This window comes from Eptatretus burgeri, chromosome 14 (assembly GCF_056783735.1).
Source record: "Eptatretus burgeri isolate ZD-2024b chromosome 14, Ebu_testis_v1, whole genome shotgun sequence".
NCBI lineage: Eukaryota > Metazoa > Chordata > Myxini > Myxiniformes > Myxinidae > Eptatretus > Eptatretus burgeri.
In genome coordinates, this window is record NC_140974.1 from 51,666,495 (window position 1) to 51,686,067 (window position 19,573).

Here is a 19,573-nt window from a genome sequence, read left to right on the forward strand (position 1 = left end):
GGATACCAGTAAACTGGTACTCATTTTGCCGACCTCAGAAGGATGACAGGCTGAGTCAACCCCACCTGGTATTAATTCAACAGCCAAGCGGGATGTGAACTCAGGACGTTGGGATTCCAAGCCCACCACTCGAGCCCTCAAGCCAACACCAGGCATAGTATTGGTTGAGATTTATCACATTGGCTTCTTGAAAACCCTCTCTCAAGTTGCAGATGATTACTCTGCCAGAAAAAAAATCCTTCAGTTCAATGAAAGGCAGCCAGCTGCCATGTCTTTGATGGAGGAAAAATGGTTCAATCACCCAGCATGACATTCTCTCTTAAATCCCACAATGCAGGGTTATGAAATTTGTGAAGTCAACCTGCAGTGAGAAGCTCTTTGGCCTAACATTCTCCCATTTCCTTCAACAAGAATCTAAACTGGTGTGACAGATCGAATAAAAATTGGTTCTTTGAAATATTCTGCAGAGCTGTCACTTTTTGGCCATTCCAAATGATATACTGCCATTTGTAATACCATGCACTTTGGCTAGATGGACTATTACAGTTAAATCTCACCTTGTGCCCCAAGAGAGGGTGGAATCTAAATTCCTAACCATTATACCAGTCACTTAACATGTAGGGCTTGCTCCTCTTCCAGCACAGGCAGGTTTGTGACATTTCTCTAATGCATCATGTCTACCCTCTCAGTCTTATCTTTCTTGAGACCCACCAGCTCCATCCAGTGATCGATATTGCTGATCTTAATATTTCAACTAAATGCTCAACTCTGCCTGAAATCACTATACTTTGTCCATTTGTTTTTCCCGATGATAAGCCACCAACCGCGATCCCTGATCTTTTAAGTTTCGCCCTGAAAGGGATGCAAGACTATTGCAGTGTGTGTGTGTGTGTGTGTGTGTGTGTGTGTGTGTGTGTGTGTGTGTGTGTGTGTGTGTGTGTGTGTGTGTGTGTGTGTGTGTGTGTGTGTGTGTGTGTGTGTGTGTGTGTGTGTGTGTGTGTGTGTGTCCGTCCGCATCTATATATTTTCACTTTTAAAATGGTTCTCTGCAATAGCTTATCCAATCGATGCAAAATTTTAAACATAGGAGAGGCTCCCCATGGAAAATATGTTATTGCTAACTCTGACATCATCGGCCAATGGTATGGCAGCCATATTGGATTAAAGGAAAGAATTTGGACATTTTCTCCAAAACAGTTCAACCAAAAATATTTAAACTTGGCATACGTCATTAACTCCCCCTGGGGTATATAGGGTGTTAACGATGACGTTGGAAAAGTGGTATTCCAGCCGTAATTGGCTGAATTGAAATTCTTATCTGAAATTTCATATATCTGATCTATGACCTGATGTTAGTGGATAATTAAATTTATGATGTTCAGAACCCATGCCAAGAAACTATGACATCATAGGGTGCTGCATGGATGATATGGATATATGGGCCATAATAGTTGCATGTTCAGTTAACAATGGTATTTTTGTTCATAATGAACGTGCGAGACGAGACTATGCGCTCTTCGAGTGTCATTCTAGTTCCATTTTGAGTTTTCTGCTGTACAATGGCACTTTCACATGAACTTTGTCAGTTTTTACTTTCTGTTCATTTGTAGAACACATCCCTCCTTTATCCCATTTACTTCCTTATCTTCCTACTTCCATTATCTTTTTTTTGTATACTTACTGAGGTTCTTGGAAGAGCTAGTATTACTATACTGAATGGATCAAAACACAACAGAACAAAATTAACAGTTGAGAGAGGGGGAAAACACCAACAGCGTTAAGGCCAATATAAAGGCAACTTGGACAAACAGTGGGTGTGGGGAGGATTGAGGGGTAGGAGAGGATGCATGGGGTAGACAAGATGGATAGAGAAGGAAACTCATGAGGGAAACTGGTAATTAGAAGGAGGAAGAATGAGATTGGAGCGGCGCTACACGATGAAGACCTGGAGGAAAGAATGAGATTGAAGAGAATGTGGAAGTTCGTTCCCACAGGCAGGTAAAAAGATGAACAAATAAGGAGGTGAGCAGGAGCTGTTTCCTTACCAAATTAGTTCCTTTTTTCCATTGTTGATGAGTCATCAACTCTTCCTTGAGCACCAATCTCAGTAAAATCATCCTTTCAAGTGCAAGCAAATGGTGAAATGAGTTGCTTGTTCGAAGGCATATATGGTCAACAATGCTTCAAAATAGTCTTCAGTCAAATAACAAGAGAAATGTGATTCTACTCTATAACAAGGGTATATTCCGCTGAGTTGAGCAATCTCTATTCTTGTCCTGTGCCAAGTGATAACAAAAGGACAAACGGAACAAAAGAGATTTGTCTTGTTCAAGTGGTCCTTTTGTTTTCCTTGTTTGTTTGATATCATGGCAAAAGAGTTAACTAAATAGGCTCCCAGCAGGAAGTCTATTGTTCTTGTAAAGATTATTTTTCTCTGTAGGTTTGTGGAGAAAATTCAGAGAAAACCATTAAAGCCAGCTCTATGAAACTTTAACTGTGTATCGATACAGATGTTAACTCGTGCTTGACAAATTTTGTTTTTTGAACTTCGACCTTTGAAACCGCTGAAACCAATCCATGTGAAACTTTCTTAAGCTGCATTTACAACACCGAAAGTGCCGACCTGGCTGGAAGCCGACCATCACTGCTCGCAGTCCGAGTTGTAATTTATTAGAGTCAGAACTCAATCGGTCCCATCACTCACATGGCAATCAAAACATGACTTGCTTTTGAGCCACGATGCATAATCACGACCACGTTTCCTGTTGAAGGCGTTTGGAATCCTGCAGGCCTGACACCATCCGCCTGGCTTCCTCCTTCGAAAGTCCCCCCTCTTTCTCCACCACTCTCCGAAGAGCATTCAGAACATCATTGGGCATTTGCTGAGCATTTCTGAAAATGCATTAAAAAAAAACAAAAAAAAACCATTGTAGAACAGATACAATCCATTGAAAACTTGACTCTTTCCTGCCAAATGATTTAAACAGTGCATTTTAGATTACAGAGAAATTTTGCAGAAGGGTTTTTTTTGAGAATTCTTCACAGACTTTGATCACAAGCAGATCTAACAGCCTTGCCTCTCCAAGCCAAGTTTCTTATGTACCATCACAATGGAATCCATGCTATAGACTATAGAGGATGATGCAACAAAGCTTTACCTATCCCACCAATCCAAAATTGGATTAAAATTAAAATGTCCAAAATTAAAAGTAATAACGGGTTACATATCATGCTTTTGCTGCCAGATAAAAGACATACCCAGCGATGTAAAAACAAGCCTCTTTCTTGCTTAGAAGCTCCCATATGACCTTGGAATTCTCCAGTAACTTGTGCTGGACATACACTTTCTGCTCCTGTTTTGAGACCGATGGTATAGACATGTGCACCAGGCAGCTCTTGTTACACAATCCTGTCATCCCTGTACTCAGAAAATATCCAACTTCTGATCTAGAACAGTGACCCTTAATGCCATGTAAAAAATACTTTTTTGAGCCTGGTAGATTTTGACAATTCAACAAACTTACTTGGTCCCTTGAGAAAGCTGTGAAGATCTTCAAGAAGCCCCGATCGACAGCCTCTTCCCAGTCATGCTGAAAGTGGAAGTCTGCGAGGCAGTTTCGGCATCCGAAAAACAGGACATTCTCTGTGCCAGAGAAATGTCAGGCAAATGCTAAGGTTGAGTTTGAGGAACAAGACACCAATTAATTATTCAAGGAGGAGTCGTTTCACCACATGTGCAACGCCGTGACTTTTTATCATCACCAGAGGAGAGGGTATTGCATTTGGGTCCGTTTGTCTGTTTGTCCGCGCAGAACTTTAGTGTTTTCTCTGCAGCCGATTGTCGGAATTGACATTAATTTTTCACCATAGGACTCATGTAGAATGTTTTAATGCTAATTATAACGTCATAGGTCACATGGTGCGACAGCCATTGCTTGAAAAAAGGAAAAACTGTGGACCTCTGTATCTCCGAAACCACGCCAAAGAAGAAATTGAAATTTGGCACATGGCAAGTACTTCTCATGGAGAATATGCGATTTTTTTATATGATGTCGTAGGTGCCTTCGTTATGATGTCATAATTGCATACATGGAACGCTACATCAGATCAGTATGAAAATTTGTGAATCTTGGGATAAATTGGTCCACAGAAAAAAAATTGATGATGTCATCAGTCATGATGATGTGGTTCGGCAGCTATCTTGTTAAAAAAACAAAAACCTTCAAAAATCTTTGAAGCAGCTGCTCAGATAAAGGCAAAACTTTACACGTATGACCCTTTATCCATGAGGAACAAGACTATCACACATATGGCATCATAGGTCACATGATTTGGCAGCCATATTGGATTGAGTGAAAATGTTTTTAAAAATTATTTCTCTTGAACTCATTCTCTATCAATTGATGTGAAACTTCACAATGATGTATTGGTGATGGGGAATATACTGTATGTTCCAAATTTCAACCTGATCGGATGCATGGTGTGGCAAGCAGAATTATTTAATTTTTGAATCTGGGTTTTTTTGTTTTGTTTTGTATTTTTTTTAAAAAAAGGCTCACTTGGCTGTGCCTGGATGGGTTTGAGGGTAGAGAAGTCGCAGCTGAAATGCAAATCCTACCCAGGTTCCTCCTGATGACTTCATCTTTGCTTTTTGCTTGTTTGGGTTCCTTCTGATGACTCCAATGCAGGACTGTACCTATGTGGTCTTCCATTTGATTTGAATTTAATTTAATCTCATTCTGAATTCAATTGAATAATCATAAACGCCATGGGTCAGGATAAAGTGTTCGATCAAAGTGGGACGTCTTGGTACCCGATCATCACTGCCAGCAGTTATAAAGTGGCAGTTCTAGTTATGTTTATGATAATTATCAATTAAGGAACACACCAGTACACAAACACCACACAAAACAAGTCCTGGCGAGGGTCTGCAATCTCTGATTGCTCCTTTTCTTGTTCTCACCTGTTTTGTTTTGTGCTTGGCGTTCCTGCAGGGCGGCACGGAAGGGTACGACACCAGTGCCCGGCCCTACCATGATGATGGGCGTTGGGCCATTCGGGAAGGAAAACGATCCAGGCCGTATTTGCAGTGGTATGTGGATGGGATCTAGTGGCACAGATACTGTCAGGCATACTGCCAAATGGCGCACGAGCTTGTGATATTATAAGTTACTTGAAGCACTTCCAATGGGAGCGGCTAGGGGGTTGTGGTCTTATTCCAATGTGTAATTCAAAATATCTCTTGTTACGTCATTCAAATCACCTCATTGCACTGAAAAACGTTGGGGGGGGGACAGGAATACTGTACTCTAAAGGTTGGGGACTTGTAAAACCCTTTCCCACCGAGAGCAGCGGCACTACAGGATACACATTTACATCCCTATGCACTAATTGGGGTCATGTTGTTCTGATGAAGCAAGTCTGGATGTAATCAGCCCAGAACTGGAGGAGGAGTAGCATGACAAACACACAAACAAACACACACAGGTCCATGAAATATACTAAGGCTGACAACCTATATTTTGTTATTTTTATTTTCAGTGTTTTAAGGCCCATGGAATAATTTGTATGGAGTAAACAGTGGAACAAGGAAAATGGTGGCATCGATATACTCTTCATTTAATCATAAGTACATTGGGAGACTAAAATCAAGTTAGTAGAGGGTAGCATGATGATCATTAGAGGGAATTGAAATATGGGAGTTGCAGGATTTTATGAGTCACCTCTACTCGAAGTTGAACTGACCTTTCGTAGGGTCCAATGATGCAAGCCAAGAAGAGCAGAGGCCTCTTCTGGGCCTAAACAACTTTGTTTTGTACTGCACCACAGCAACCAAGATGTGAAGCTCATCCGGAAATACCTTGAAAGGCCAAAAAAAAAAAATAAAAGCCACACGGATGACTTGCTGAGGCCGAAATGCACCAACCTATATTTTCATTCCTCATATGATGATGGGTCTATTGGAAACGATTCCTTCCTATGTCTGTATATATGAGCCGAAACCTATGTTAAAAAAAAACAATAAATGAAAGAACCAACTTCAATTAACACAGCAAATTAGGTAACGGAAATGTATATATTGTTACGGCTGTGGTAATTCGCATTTCACCATAAAGGGTGTTCAGGTGAGATATATCGATAAGTCCATGTGTAGTTAGCCCAAACCCGTTGTATAGAGGGAATGAATATATGTGATCCATTCGGGCTGTGATTCTTCAGTGAGCCGTTTTTCTTTTGCTGTCGTTATTTTGGTGCAAGAACAACCACGAACATCGCCACAACCAACATCTCAACGATCACGCCATTCACAATACGACGCCAACAATCACACCATTCACACCACGACGCCACCTTTCACAACTACGCTACCACCATCTTCGCCACTCGCCATTCAACGAGCACCGTGCGGTCACGATCTCTGCGGGATGGATGAAAGGAGCGGAGTGGCAGCAGCAACAAGGGTGCGAAGGGGCATCTCCCGCCCAAAACTCCCGCCAAGATCTCCCGCTCAAATATCTCCCGCCCGAATCTTCCTTCCCTCGTCGTACGGCGCGTGAAGAAGAAAACCAACAATGCCTGTGGGGTTTTCCCGACATTTTTCCCCACGCTTGGTGAGAAAGGGGAAAGGGGTGGCACGTCCTCTCCCGATTGGCGGATGCGCGGTGTGACGCGGCCGGGGGAGAGGAACGCCCCCCTTATGAGGCATTTTCTGGAAGCGTCTCGAAGGAAGGAGGAGCCAAGAACGGGGCGGGGCGCGGGGCGGAGCGAAGGGCGGAGCCGGACCCTACAAAAGGGTGGGCGTGGAGAGTCCTGGTTCCCTTGTCCCTGGAGGAGAATTGTCGAGAGTTGTTGGAGAGTCCTTGCTCTTGGTTCGTTCGTTTGGAGGAAGAGGTTGAGGTTATGTTCGTTCGTTCCTGTCGGGCGGACAACACGTGCAGGCGCGAGGCACGAGCCCAGTGGACCACGCCGGAGGGACTCTGAATTACGGTCGACAAGGACTCGACACGCTCAGGGAAGTCGCGACTTCCATTTCTTTTGGGTTCTGTGTAAACGTGTGTGTGTGGTGCCAGTCTGGTGAAGTAGAACTCTTTTAAGTGTTGCCATGTGAATTGCATTATTCGGTTGTAGATCTGCGTGTGTCTCTTCACTTGCTTTTATTGCGTTTTCTTGCTTGACTGTAATATACGTGCCTTCCGTGCTGCCGTGTGGTGCGGAATAAATGTGCTGGTCCAATTGTTCCCCGTTTCGCTGCGTCCTTTCCTTTGTTTGAATCTCCATCTTGCATCACGTAAGGGATTAATAGTGGGTTTAAAACACCCGGTAACTAATCTGAACCATCAAGGTCGACGATAACTCCGCTCGGTTATCCTTGAAGCACGGAACGAGCCGCTTAAGCGGTTCGTGTCCGGAGTCGACCTGTGGCGTGGTAAAAGTCCTCGGTACGCTATCTGCGCGGGTACTTAGGTAAATCGACCATTCGGCGATCGAACCCTATTTCGCGCGGGTATAATGCGGACTGAGTTGTGGTGAGGTTAAACCCCCACCCGTGACTAGCTCCCGGCGTTGTTCCGAGAGGGTCACGACTGAATTGCACATTCTGTGGGCGAAGCGGCCGCTATTGGTTACACACGGTCGTTCGCACGCCGGCGGGGCGCGAATTTGCATCATTGGTGTCCGGGAGTGAGATTCGAATCCACCCCGCCTCCAAGCTAAATTCATGGGGAACGGACCAGGGGTGTGCGAGGCGACCCCCCCCCCCCGTTCCCCCCAAATTATGAGCGAGCTAAATTAATCGCGTACGTGAAATAAGATGGAGTCTCAAGGTGAGCGGGAGCCGGGGGTAGTAGAAATGGATGTGGGAGTGTTAGAATCCATGGTCCAGGATGAAATCCCCGTGCAGGACATTCCCATTGTGATGCAGGAACAATTTCCCCCCCAACCGAGCCCAGAACCCGAAATGGGTGCAGCGGCGGCCGCGGTGTATGACACCTCCCCTCCCCCTCTCCGCCAAAACCCCCCGATCCTTGCCGAATCGGCTCAGCCAAGTGCACTCGACATGGGGCAGTTATTTGCAATGCTGGCAGAAATGAATAGCGGATTAAACAACAAGATGGATGGAAATACGCAACAAATTAACTAAATAAAAACAAATGCGTGCAGGATGAATAACAAAATGAATGCAAATATGCAACAAATGAAAAAGGAAATAAAGGAAGAATTGAAGAAAGAAATAAAAAACAACATGGAGGCAAATACGCAAACACTGCGGGGCGAGATGCAGAGCATGGGTATAGGCCTGCAGGATAAACTGAAAGAGGAGGTCGGCATGATACGAGCGGAGGTGAACGGGTTGAAAAAGAATGTAGAAGAGGTGCGGTCCGCGGTGAAGGCGGGCGAGAAAGACGTAAAAAAGAAAATGGTGACGGTCGCGGAAGAAATGGGAAAAGTAAAAGAAGGACAAGACCAAATAAAAGGGGAGTGTGAAAGGAGACATCGAGACGTGACGGAGAGAGTTGAAAAACTGGGACAGGAGGTAAAAGCGGAGACACAGAAGGGATTAAAGGCCGTAGGGGATGAATGTAGAAAGAGACATGAGGAAATAATGATGGAAATGGAGCGGAAAGCCGAAGAAAAGACAGTGGAACTGGGGAAATGGATAGAAAAACAAGAGGGCGAGACGAAAGAGGGGTTTAGGACGAAGGGGGAGGAAATATCCAAGACAACTAAGGAGGTGACAGGTAAAAGGGGAAGTGGAGCAAATAAGAGAGAAAGTCGGGGAGCTATCGCTAGGGACGCAAAAGGGAGGAGAACGGGAGATGGGAGAACTAAATAAGGTAATAGAGGGGGAAATAAAGAAAATGGAGAGGAGACTGGTGGAATGTGTGGAGACCCGGTGTGAGAGGCAGGGTGACCTCCTTCGGGAACAGGGGGGAGAGGATATACTCCCTCGAGGCGGATCGTGCCCAGGTGGGGCCGGCGTCACAGGGCAGAGTAGGAGGGTTGCCCGATGCAGGGGTGTGCATGCCGAGCTTGGGGAGAATAGAGGCCGCGGGGTCTTTTGGCTTAATGCGAGCACCCAGTATGACTGTTCCGGTGGGTGTGCAGAGTGCGAGTCCGATGGCTTGGGAGAGTAAACGGGACGACGTGGGGCACGGACAGACACGGACAGGGGTGGTAAATTCCCCGGACAAATGGCTCGGACCCTGCTGGAGTAGGCACCATTGGGACTTGGGAGGTATACCCCTCCAGGAGTCCCTTGGGAACTGGAGGGGGGACCTCAAAAGGACCAAGGGTGCCGCTACCCCCGTACGATGGCAATACGGACTTGAGGGCGTATATGGCCCAGTTCCAGTGTGTGGCCAGAGGCAATAGCTGGAACGAGGTGCAGGGTGTGGCACAGCTCAAGGCGGCCCTGCGTGGCGTGGCCTTGGAAGTCCTGACCACGGTACCCAGCGAGGGAGTGACCCTGGAGGATCTCCATTCGGCCCTAAAAAACCGATTTGGCATGGACCAGCAGAGCGAGCTTGTTAAAGCTCAGCTCAACGGGCGCAAACGACGCTCCCAGGAACCACTGGGAGAATTGGCACACGATATTCGCCGCTTGGTGGGGATCGCGCACGCCAACATGCTGCCGGAGTACCGGGAGGAAATTGCCCTGGACCATTTTCTCCGAGCGATAGAGAGCACCGATGCCGGGGCATTGCTGACCGTATGGCGCCCGGACAACCTCCAGAAGGCGGCTGATACTGCCGCCTGCTGGGAGGCAGCCAGAACGCCGTTGGGAGGGGCTGGGCGGCATGCGGTAGCAGTCCGGCAGGTGGGCCCCGTGAATGACAATGCGAGGGAAGCCAGGGTGGTTACCATGGGCGACCATCGAGAAGATGGTCCAGAACGCGGTTGATAACCGGTTGGTAAGATCTGGACTGAGGCGGTCGGGCCCAGGAAGGGCGGGAGATGAGCCATCAGGGGGTACCCCAATTTGGAACGGAGGGGGTATAATTCGGCATACCGGAGGCAAACACCTTACCAGAGGAGGTGTTATAATTGTGGCGCGAGGGACCACCTGCAACGGGAGTGTAACGCCCCGTGCAGGGAAAGGCCCCCACGAAGGGAAGAGCCACGGCCCCCCAGACCACCAACTCCGCCCCGGGCCAATAGGGATAGCCAGGCCCAACCATCACCCCCCCCACCAATCCCCGGGAAACTAAGAAGTGCCGAACATGTAGGGCCGTGTTCGGCAGACTCGGACGGAGAAGAGCCCTCAGAACTGCGACAGGTCATCAATTGTGACCAAATTGACAATGGTAGCTTAACAATTCAGTACGAAGTTGCCGGCGTAGGGGTAGACGCCGTTGTGGACACAGGAGCAAGCGCCACGATCATCAGCCCTGTGGTCCTTGATTCGAGGGTAGACGGTTAGGATGAGATCCACCGTCTGCAAAACCATAGTTTGCAGCTAGCTACTGGGGCAACGGCCCCATCATAGGACGTGGTTTCGTGTCTTTTAAATTGGGCACCGTGAAAACAAGGATAGAGATTTGGGTGGCGAAGGTGTGCGACCCATGTCTAATAGGGTTGGATGTGCTAACGGCCGGTGGTTGCAAGATCGACTTGGGCCGGGGGGGTCATGCAGTTGGGTGGTGAGGAGTTGCCGTTAGGGGGTGTGAGCACGGATGAGAGAGTGGAGCTGGAGGGCCCCGACTCCGTGGTCATTCCCCCGGGTGCCGAGGCGGTGGTCCCGGCCAGGTGGTGAGCACACCGAACGTGGCAGGGCTCCTGCGGCCTGGCGGAACTACCGGCAGGTCAATCAACCCCGGGGTTAGTCGTGGGCCGCACCCTGGTAAGTACCGACGGGCCAGTCGTGCCCGTCCGGGTAATAAATGTAAGCACGGAACCACGCACTATCAGGCGGGGCACGTAGGTGGCAGATTGCACCCCAGTAATAGAAGTCGCAGAGCTGAGGGACGATAACGTCGAGCCGGACCGGCCCAAGAGGGAGTCTCCAGACTTAATTAGGAATTGGCCTGGTCCCATTTGTGAGATGGTAAATCGTAGTAGTGTAGATTTGGAGGATGCCCAGCAGGAGGCCTTATATAAACTGGTCGACCGACACATGGGGATCTTCTCCTTGTCACCCGAGGATATTGGACGTACGGACCTGGTGCAACATCAGATCCACACCGATGGGGCCCGGCCTGTCCGTCAGCCTGCTCGAAGGCTCCCATGGAGCAAAAGAGAGGAGGTTGATGAACAGGTTGAAAAGATGCTCAATGCAGGTGTCATTGAGCCCTCGGGAAGTCCTTGGATGTCATCGGTTGTGCTGGTCAAAAAGAAGGATGGGACCACGCGTTTCTGCGTGACGTGACAGTTGAACAACGTGACACTCAAAGACTCCTCTCCCCTGCCTAGAATTGATGATACCCTCGATGCAGTTTCAGGCTCTAAATGGTTCTCAACCTTGGACCTCAAGACTGGGTATTGGCAGGTGGAGATGGATAAGATGGGGAAGGAGAAAACGGCATTTTCCAGAGGGAAGGGACTGTATCAGTTCATTGTGATGCCGTTTGGTTTGTGTAACGCCCCCGCCACCTTTGAGAGACTGATGGAGCGTGTACTAGGCGGCATGCCATGGCAATCATGCCTGGTGTATCTGGATGACGTCCTGGCACACGCTAAAACATTCACCCAGGAGATAGCAAATTTGGACCAGGTGTTTGGGTGCCTCAGACAGGCAGGGCTGAAGTTGAGCACGGAGAAATGCACTTTGTTCGCGACAGAGGTGGCCTATCTCGGGCACGTGATAGGCCGCGACAGGGTGAAGACCGACCCCGGGAAAATTACAGCGGTAGAGGAGTGGCCCGTACCTACAACTGTCAAACAGGTACGAGGCTTTTTGGGACTTTGCTCCTACTACCGGCGCTTCGTGGCAAACTTTGCGGAGATAGCCAGGCCCCTTCACCGGTTAACGGAGAAGGGGCTGAGATTTAATTGGACGGGGGAATGCCAGGAGGCCTTCCTCAAATTAAAGGGGTGTTTGACATCCACACCCGTTTTAGCGTACCCCACCGATGACGAGATGTATACCCTGGACACGGATGCAAGCCAGGAAGGATTGGGAGCAGTCTTGTCTCAGACACAGGGGGGCGTGGAAAGAGTGATCGCGTATTACAGTCGGGCCATGAGTAGGCCCGAACGAAATTATTGCGTTACTCGCAAGGAGCTATTGGCTATGCTGTCTGCAGTGAGCCATTTCCACGCGTACATGTACGGGAGGAAATTTTTGGTTCGAACTGACCATTCCTCCTTGCAATGGCTCTTATGGTTCAAGGAACCGGAGGGCCAGATTGCAAGGTGGTTGGAAAAGTTGCAGCAGTACGATTTCAGTGTGGCCCATAGAGCCGGTAAGGCTCATGGGAATGCTGATGCGCTCTCTCGACGCCCCTGTCTGGGAGAAAACTGCAGATATTGCACGAGACATGAGGAGAGGGACCAATTGGCAGACACCTCCCTGAAACTCCCAGTCCGTGCGGCCCGGGTGGTAGGCCCAACTTTGCCACTAACCGCAGGGGAGGAATTTGGTGAATTGGCATGGAGCACGGCCCAGCGGGAAGACCCCGTGATAGGGCCAGTGTACAAGTGGGTCCAGGAAAACAGGAGGCCCAGTGGGGAGGAGATCACCCCACTCGGGGCGCGAACAAAAGCGTACTGGGCTCAGTGGAGGACCCTAGAAATGAGGGACAACATCTTGTACAGAAGTGGGTGGAGATTCCCTCGGAACAAACTTCTTGGCTGGTGATAGTCCCTGATGGGTTTAAAACCCAAATTTTGAAACAGGTGCACGGTACCCACGCCGGCGGCCATTTGGGCAGGACCAAAACAAGATCGCGGGTCCGCCGGCGGTTCTATTGGGTTAACATGGGGCGCGATGTACAGAACTGGTGTCGAGCATGTGACGCCTGTACTGCCAAAAAGGGACCGGCCACGGAGGATGAGGGCCCCACTCCGACTACATCAGGTTGGGGCCCCCCTTGAGCGAGTGGCCATGGACATTTTGGGACCACTGCCCCCCACTCGCCAAGGTAATCGATACATCCTGGTTATTATGGACTATTTCACCAAATGGCCAGAAGCCTTTGCCTTTCCCAACCAGGAAGCTGGGGTCGTGGCAAGGGCCTTCGTGGAAGGGTTCGCATGTCGGTATGGGATTCCACAGGAGCTGCACACGGACCAGGGATGAAATTTTGAGAGCCAATTGCTAAAAGAGGTGTGCAGGCTCCTGGAAATTCGGAAGACACGGACAATGCCCCTGAGACCACAGTCGGACGGCATGGTGGAGAGGTTCAATAGGACTCTGGTCCAACAATTGGCCCTCTTCACCGCCGCTAACCAGGAGGACTGGGACGAACATCTCCTGTACCGCCTGATGGCCTATCGTGCGTCCCAGCATGGGTCTACCGTGTGTAGTCTGGTGCTGTTGATGTCTGGACGGGAGCTGAGAAGCCCCGTCGATTTATTGTGCTGTCCGACGCCTGAGCGGCTGGGTAGGCCCCCGGGGGAGGGCTATGCCCGTCGGTTGGAGGAAGGCATGGAGAAGGTCTATGCTTTCGCACGGCACCAGCTCCAACAGGCGGGCATAAAGATGAAGCGCATGTACGACCACCAGAGCCAGGTGAGCGAGTACCCACCGGGGGCGAAGATTTGGTTCATCAACCCCCGGCGGAGGAAGGGCAGATGCCCGAAAGCTCACCTCACCTTGTCAGGGCCCGGGGGTCGTCCTGGCGCAAATCATTGACGTGGTCCTGAAAATTAAAATGGGACCACGGGCCCTTCCCCGGATAGTCCACGCGGACCGCCTGAGACCTTATTTGGGCGACCTTACGCCCTCATGATTATGTCTTGCCGGAGGAGATGGTGCTGGAACAGCCGCTCCCGCAGAGGCGCAAGGCTCGCAGAGCCTTTCAACGAGTTCACGAGCCCAGTCGGGAGGGATGGAAATCCCCCCTGCGAATGGAAGATTTTGAAGACAGTGACAGCAGTGAATGTGTAGTGGGGATGTAGCTTAGCTACGTAGTGTTAAAAGGATGTGCTATTAGTTTAAGGGACGACGTGGGAGCATGAGGTAGTTAGGGGAAGTAGTGAGAAGGATGGCAGAGATCAGCGATGAGTGAGTTGAGAAATGCGGAAAGGAAACATGTTGAGTGAGTGAGGCCAGCGAGCCTGTAGGTATGGAGTGAATGTGGAATGCATGGTGCGATGAGTGATTGGGGGGAGGAGTGACTCCTGCCCAAAGGACCCCAGGGTCAGTGTAAGTAGGCTCGAAACCTGTTTTGGAGGGGTACAGGAGCCCTGTTGACGGGCCGGGAGCGTGGCTGCGAAAGGTGAGTATCGCTGAGTGGGTACCCCGGGCACCGGGTCAGTCGGCCGTGGTCGGCCAAGGGCCCATGGGGGGCCGGGATAGTGTAGTGGGCACGGGTGCGCCCGCATGGTGCGGGGGCCCAAGGCGCCATGAGCAGCGTGGGCAGTGTCGTGGGCACGGGTGACCCTCAGAAAGGGGCCCGGGAAGCCAGCCTGCCATGTGAGCATTTCAGGGGAGTCGCCAGGGAGGGCACTCCCCGGTGTTTAGGGAGCTGGTAGGCTCGGAGTCAGTGTAGTGCCCGGGCGTGCCATTGTTAGAGAATCGGCAGAGGGTAGTGCCTGTCAAGGGAGCCACGCGTCCCAGCCATGAGACCGTGTGAGGGCACGGACAGAAAATTGGGGGGGGGGGCATGGCCCGAAATTGTGAGGACACCAACACAGGCGATGGGAATCTGGGTTGATCGAACCGATAGTTTAAGCGAGAGGCGCTTGTTGAAAGCCCCGGGGTAGTTTAAGTGATAATGGATAGGGTAGATTAGGATGTGTACCCCTCCGCACCATCCATCCCTTCGCTCTCGTTGTGGGCCGCTGGACCCACTTTGGGTAAAGATCGCTGAAGTCCGAGGAGGCCATCCTGAGGCTTGAGTTGGGCCTCGACACAGGATGCTAGCCCTCCCTCATTCCCCTCTGGGAAGGGAACGTAGGGGTTGGGAGTAGGCTAGGAGACGGTAGGTTAGCCGAACAATGATGGTAAAGGGGGTTAGGGGACGAATTACACCGGAGAGGTAGGAAGAGCAAAAAATAAAAATAACAAAAAAAATAAGTTGGGGCTAAATTGGATTTTACAAATTAAGGGAGTGGGTATGGACGGAGACAGGCAAAGGCGATAGGTGGGAGGGAAATAGTTAGGTAGGTCCGAGCCCACTTTCTGAGTGGCCAGCACCACCGCACTCCCTCCACCAACCTCCACTGCAAGGCAAAGGCCGGCCAACTTCATCAGCAGCTGTTGTTTTGCTGCAAGGCCTGTACCGGTCGGATCGTCTGCGGCTGTTGCTTCAAGGCCTGTGCCGGTCGGATCGTCCGCTGGCTGTGTTCGCCTGCAGCGGCCTAGTTCTGCGGGCTGTGTGTGCCTGCCACCTTTGCCATGTCATACCTGCTGCCCTCATCTACTTTTTGCCCCGGTTCTGTTTCGATTTGCCCCCCCCCCCCTGTTCATTACCATGTGCGCCGGGATCGTCGTGAAGCCGCAAGAACTGTCCTGTTGGCAGCTCCAACACGGGCCTGCAGTGGCGGCCCGTGCGTCGTTCGTTGTTCACGGCATCCATTTAAAAGGGGGAGGTCTTGGACTGCATGTGAGCAGCCGGCCACGTTCCCCACACCTGCGTTTCATGAGCCAGAGACTGCGTGCGAGCAGCCTGGCTCCCTGCTAACTTCTCTCTTTGCAGAGTTCATTGATCCTGGGCCATGGTTTAGTGTAAATTTATAAGGTTAAGTTGTATTGTATATGAGTGCGCCCCCGGCATGTCAGTCTAGCGCCGGCATTTTATTTAAGTCGTCCGGATGAGTGTGTTTGTTAGTTAGTTACTCAGCCCTCAGGTTATTTATTTTGGGGACACGAATACACTGAATGTCGCACTCAGGGATTCGAAGGTAAAACGTATTAGGGGGAAACTACACATGATGGTACACGAGAATTTGACGACGCGGGATGAGTCTATAAAAATGGGAGGGGGTAGTGTTACAGCTGTGGAAATTCGCATTACACAATAAAGGGTCCTCAGGTGAGATATATCGATAAGTCCATGTGTAGTTAGCCCAAACCCGTTGTAAAGAAGGAATATATGTGATCCATTCGGGCTGCGATTCTTCAGTTAGCCGTTTTTCTTTTGCTGTCGTTATTTTGGTGCAAGAACAACCACGAACATCGCCACAACCAACAACTCAACGATCACGCCATTCACGACACGACGCCAACAATCACACCTTTCACACCACGACACCACCTTCCACAACTATGCTGCCACCATCTTCGCCACTCGCCATTCAACGAGCACCGTGTGGTCACGATCTCCGCAGGACAGATGAAAGGAGCGGAGTGGCAGCAGCAACGAGGGTGCGAAGGGGCATCTCCCGCCCAAAACTCCCGCGCAAATATCTCCCGCCCGAATCTTCCTTCCCTCGTCGTATGGCGCGTGAAGAAAACCAACAACGCCTGTGGGGTTTTCCCGCCATTTTCCCCCGCGCTTGGTGAGAAAGGGGGAGGGGGTGGCGCGTCCTCTCCCGATTGGCGGATGCGCGGTGTGACGCGGCCGGGGGAGAGGAACGCCCCCCTTCGAGGCATTTTCTGGAAGCGTCTCGAAGGAAGGAGGAGCCAAGAACGGGCGGGGCACGGGGCGGAGGGAAGGGCGGAGCCAGACCCTACAAAAGGGTGGGCGTGGAGAGTCCCGGTTCCCTTGTCCCTGGAGGAGAATTGTCGAGAGTTGTTGGAGAGTCCTTGCTCTTGGTTCATTCGTTCAGAGGAAGAGGTTGAGGTTATGTTCGTTCGTTCGTTCCTTCGTTCCTGTCGGGCGGACGACACGTGCAGGCGCGAGGCACAAGCCCAGTGGACCATGCCGGAGGGACTCGGAGTTACGGTCGCCAAGGACTCGACACGCTCAGGGAAGTCGCTACTTCCATTTCTTTTGGGTTCTGTGTAAACGTGTGTGTGTGGCGTCAGTCTGGTGAAGTAGAACTCTTTTAAGTGTTGCCGTGTGAATTGCATTATTCGGTTGTAGATCTGCGTGTGTCTCTTCACTTGCTTTTATTGCGTTTTCTTGCTTGACTGTAATATACGTGCATTCCGCGCTGTCGTGTGGTGCGGAATAAATGTGCTGGTCCAATTGTTCCCCGTTTCGCTGCGTCCTTTCCTTTGTTTGAATCTCCATCTTGCATCACGTAAGGGATTAATAGTGGGTTTAAAACACCCGGTAACTAATCTGAACCGTCAAGGTCGATGATAACTCCGCTTGGTTATCCTTGTAGCACGGAATGAGCCGCTTAAGCGGTTCGTGTCCGGAGTCGACCTGTGGCGTGGTACAACTCCTCAGTACGCTATCCGCGCGGGTACTTAGGTAAATCGACCATTCGGCGATCGGACCCTATTTCCCGCGGGTAGAATGCAGACTGAGTTGTGGTGAGGTTAAACCCCCACCCGTGACTAGCTCCCGGCATTGTTCCGAGATGGTCACGACTGAATTGCACGTTCAGTGGGCGAAGCGGCCGCTATTGGTTACACGCGGTCGTTTGCACGCCGGCGGGCCGCGAATTCGCAACAATATTAAAGTAAAATGTTTCAATTCTTGGTCACACAATGATTATTGAAAATAACAAATGTTTAGGGTCGATGTCAGTCATTTTTTTCCACAACACTGCATTTTGCTGCAAAATCATCTGAAAATTCTGGCTACCAACAATCCACTCATGACACAACACTTATGATAGAGGCAACTGGTGAGGAGGTAACCCCACCTAACAAGTCAAACAAGAAAAAATAATTCCCAAAACCTCCTACATGGATCCACCATTGTCACCTAGCTCAGCCATAACCCCATGGGCCTACCAATGGGGATGATGCGATGGAAAAAGCACGTGGCTGTATCACTGGGATCAGATCAAACAGGTAGTCAATGGAAAGTCCAGCTGCTGTATGTGGGAAGTCCTGAAGGACCTGTTCGGGCAGAATAGGAAATGTAGAGCTTAAGTCAACAGCTTTGAAGTTAAAATATTGATCATAGGCAAGTACTTTTCATTGGTGATATAACTTACTGGGCTGGTACATACTTACTATGCAGGGAAGTTGGCTGCATCTCATGCGATTTTGTGTTGTAACAGGAGGCTACGATTTATCTTTTGACCATTCTAGTATGTACTGCACAATGTCCGATTAATGCAACTTTTCAAATTCATACACTTGGTGTGCATTTGGAATTTTTAAAGTCTAACGAGCACTGAGAAGTGTTTACATGTATTACCTGTGGAACAAGGCCAGTAGAAGAAGGTGTATTTTTCCAGGAACCTTCAAATCCAATCAGAAAATGGTTTTATTTGTTCCAATGTATCACAGCAAGAAGCCAAATTGCACATGGTTTAAGTGAACATCAGTAAACAATGAAGTAGTACACACATTATATGGTATTTAAACATGGGGGTCACAAGAGTATGAGCAAACTACTCAGATAGGAGCTTAGCCTGTGGTCGGTTCTCAATGAATCGATTGACTCACTTTAAGTTAATGGGAAAGCAGAGTTACCACTTTGGGTTTAAGGAGCTGGCTTTGGACATTAGGCTAAAAGCATAGTGGCCAACTTTCCCAGATTCCACTAAATTATCCGAGGAATGGACTTGGAATTCCTGGCTCGTGTGACTGACCATCATCCCCATGCACTAGAGTCTCCTATTACAATTGTTTATGATTTCAACACAAGGGCCTGGAGCTCGTCATGTCTGCTCAACTCAATATTGCTTAGCTGTCGATATTAATAAAAATGAAGTTTGGTATGCAAGAAAAGACATGATCACAGACAAGTTTGTGAAGGCAGTCTCCAAGGGAATGGTCAAGACGCTTGCAGCACAAGACAAAAAAAAAAAAAAGAGCACAGTAATTAACTGTGAAAGGACATCATGTTAAATACATTCATATGTTACATGTGGTGGTCTTCCACTGAAAGGAACAGATGTTAACATAATACTCACATTCGTCTCCAAGCTATCTAGTCTGGGTTTGAATGGCCACCCAGCGAAAACTGCCATCCTGGTGTTTCACAGGCGGGGTGATTCATCAATGTGTGTGACGACCCTCGGATGTACATTAAACTGGACGTCCTGTCTGCCAGCATTAGTTGAATGTTAACCATTTCACGGTGTCCTTCGCGATTAGTATGTGAGCTATCGCTGGCACCCTGAACAAATTACAAATTCCTGATTATCTACAGGGGGAACTGCATCAGCGACACAGTTGTGCCCTCAGCCCATGATGCTACTCATACCCACATGCTCCATATAAAATAAGACCGTAATACGAAGAAAATACTTTAATTTGCTGATCTGGGGAAACACCTCAATCCAGGGAAATCAGCCTTGGAGATCCAGGGAACTCTTTGTCAGCATGTTAAACCCTTAAGAGGATCCAAATTGCCAACATTGCGTTTATGAACAACACCAAGGTTGTTGGGTGTATGAG

The 19,573-nt window shown here is 49.4% G+C and overlaps 1 protein-coding gene across 12 annotated transcripts in view; it reads right to left on the bottom strand.

The window, feature by feature from the left end:
* NDOR1 (NADPH dependent diflavin oxidoreductase 1) overlaps window positions 1-19,573 on the bottom strand; it is a 132,597-nt gene that overhangs the window by 71,112 nt on the left and 41,912 nt on the right. For 6 of the 12 annotated variants that reach the window (XM_085855777.1, XM_085855779.1, XM_085855775.1 and 3 more), the window contains 7 exons: window positions 17,954-18,061; window positions 5,746-5,860; window positions 4,964-5,107; window positions 3,523-3,643; window positions 3,259-3,363; window positions 2,705-2,892; window positions 2,046-2,118 (listed from right to left, as the gene is read on the bottom strand). In XM_085855777.1, the coding sequence (XP_085711903.1) occupies window positions 2,748-2,892; window positions 3,259-3,363; window positions 3,523-3,643; window positions 4,964-5,107; window positions 5,746-5,860; window positions 17,954-18,061 (738 nt within the window). In that variant the 3' untranslated portion in view covers window positions 2,046-2,118; window positions 2,705-2,747. Of the gene's footprint in view, window positions 1-924; window positions 2,119-2,474; window positions 2,893-3,258; window positions 3,364-3,522; window positions 3,671-4,963; window positions 5,108-5,745; window positions 5,861-17,953; window positions 18,062-19,573 lie in introns of those variants that run through there. The other 6 variants (XM_085855780.1, XM_085855782.1, XM_085855778.1 and 3 more) reach the window with 6 other exon arrangements.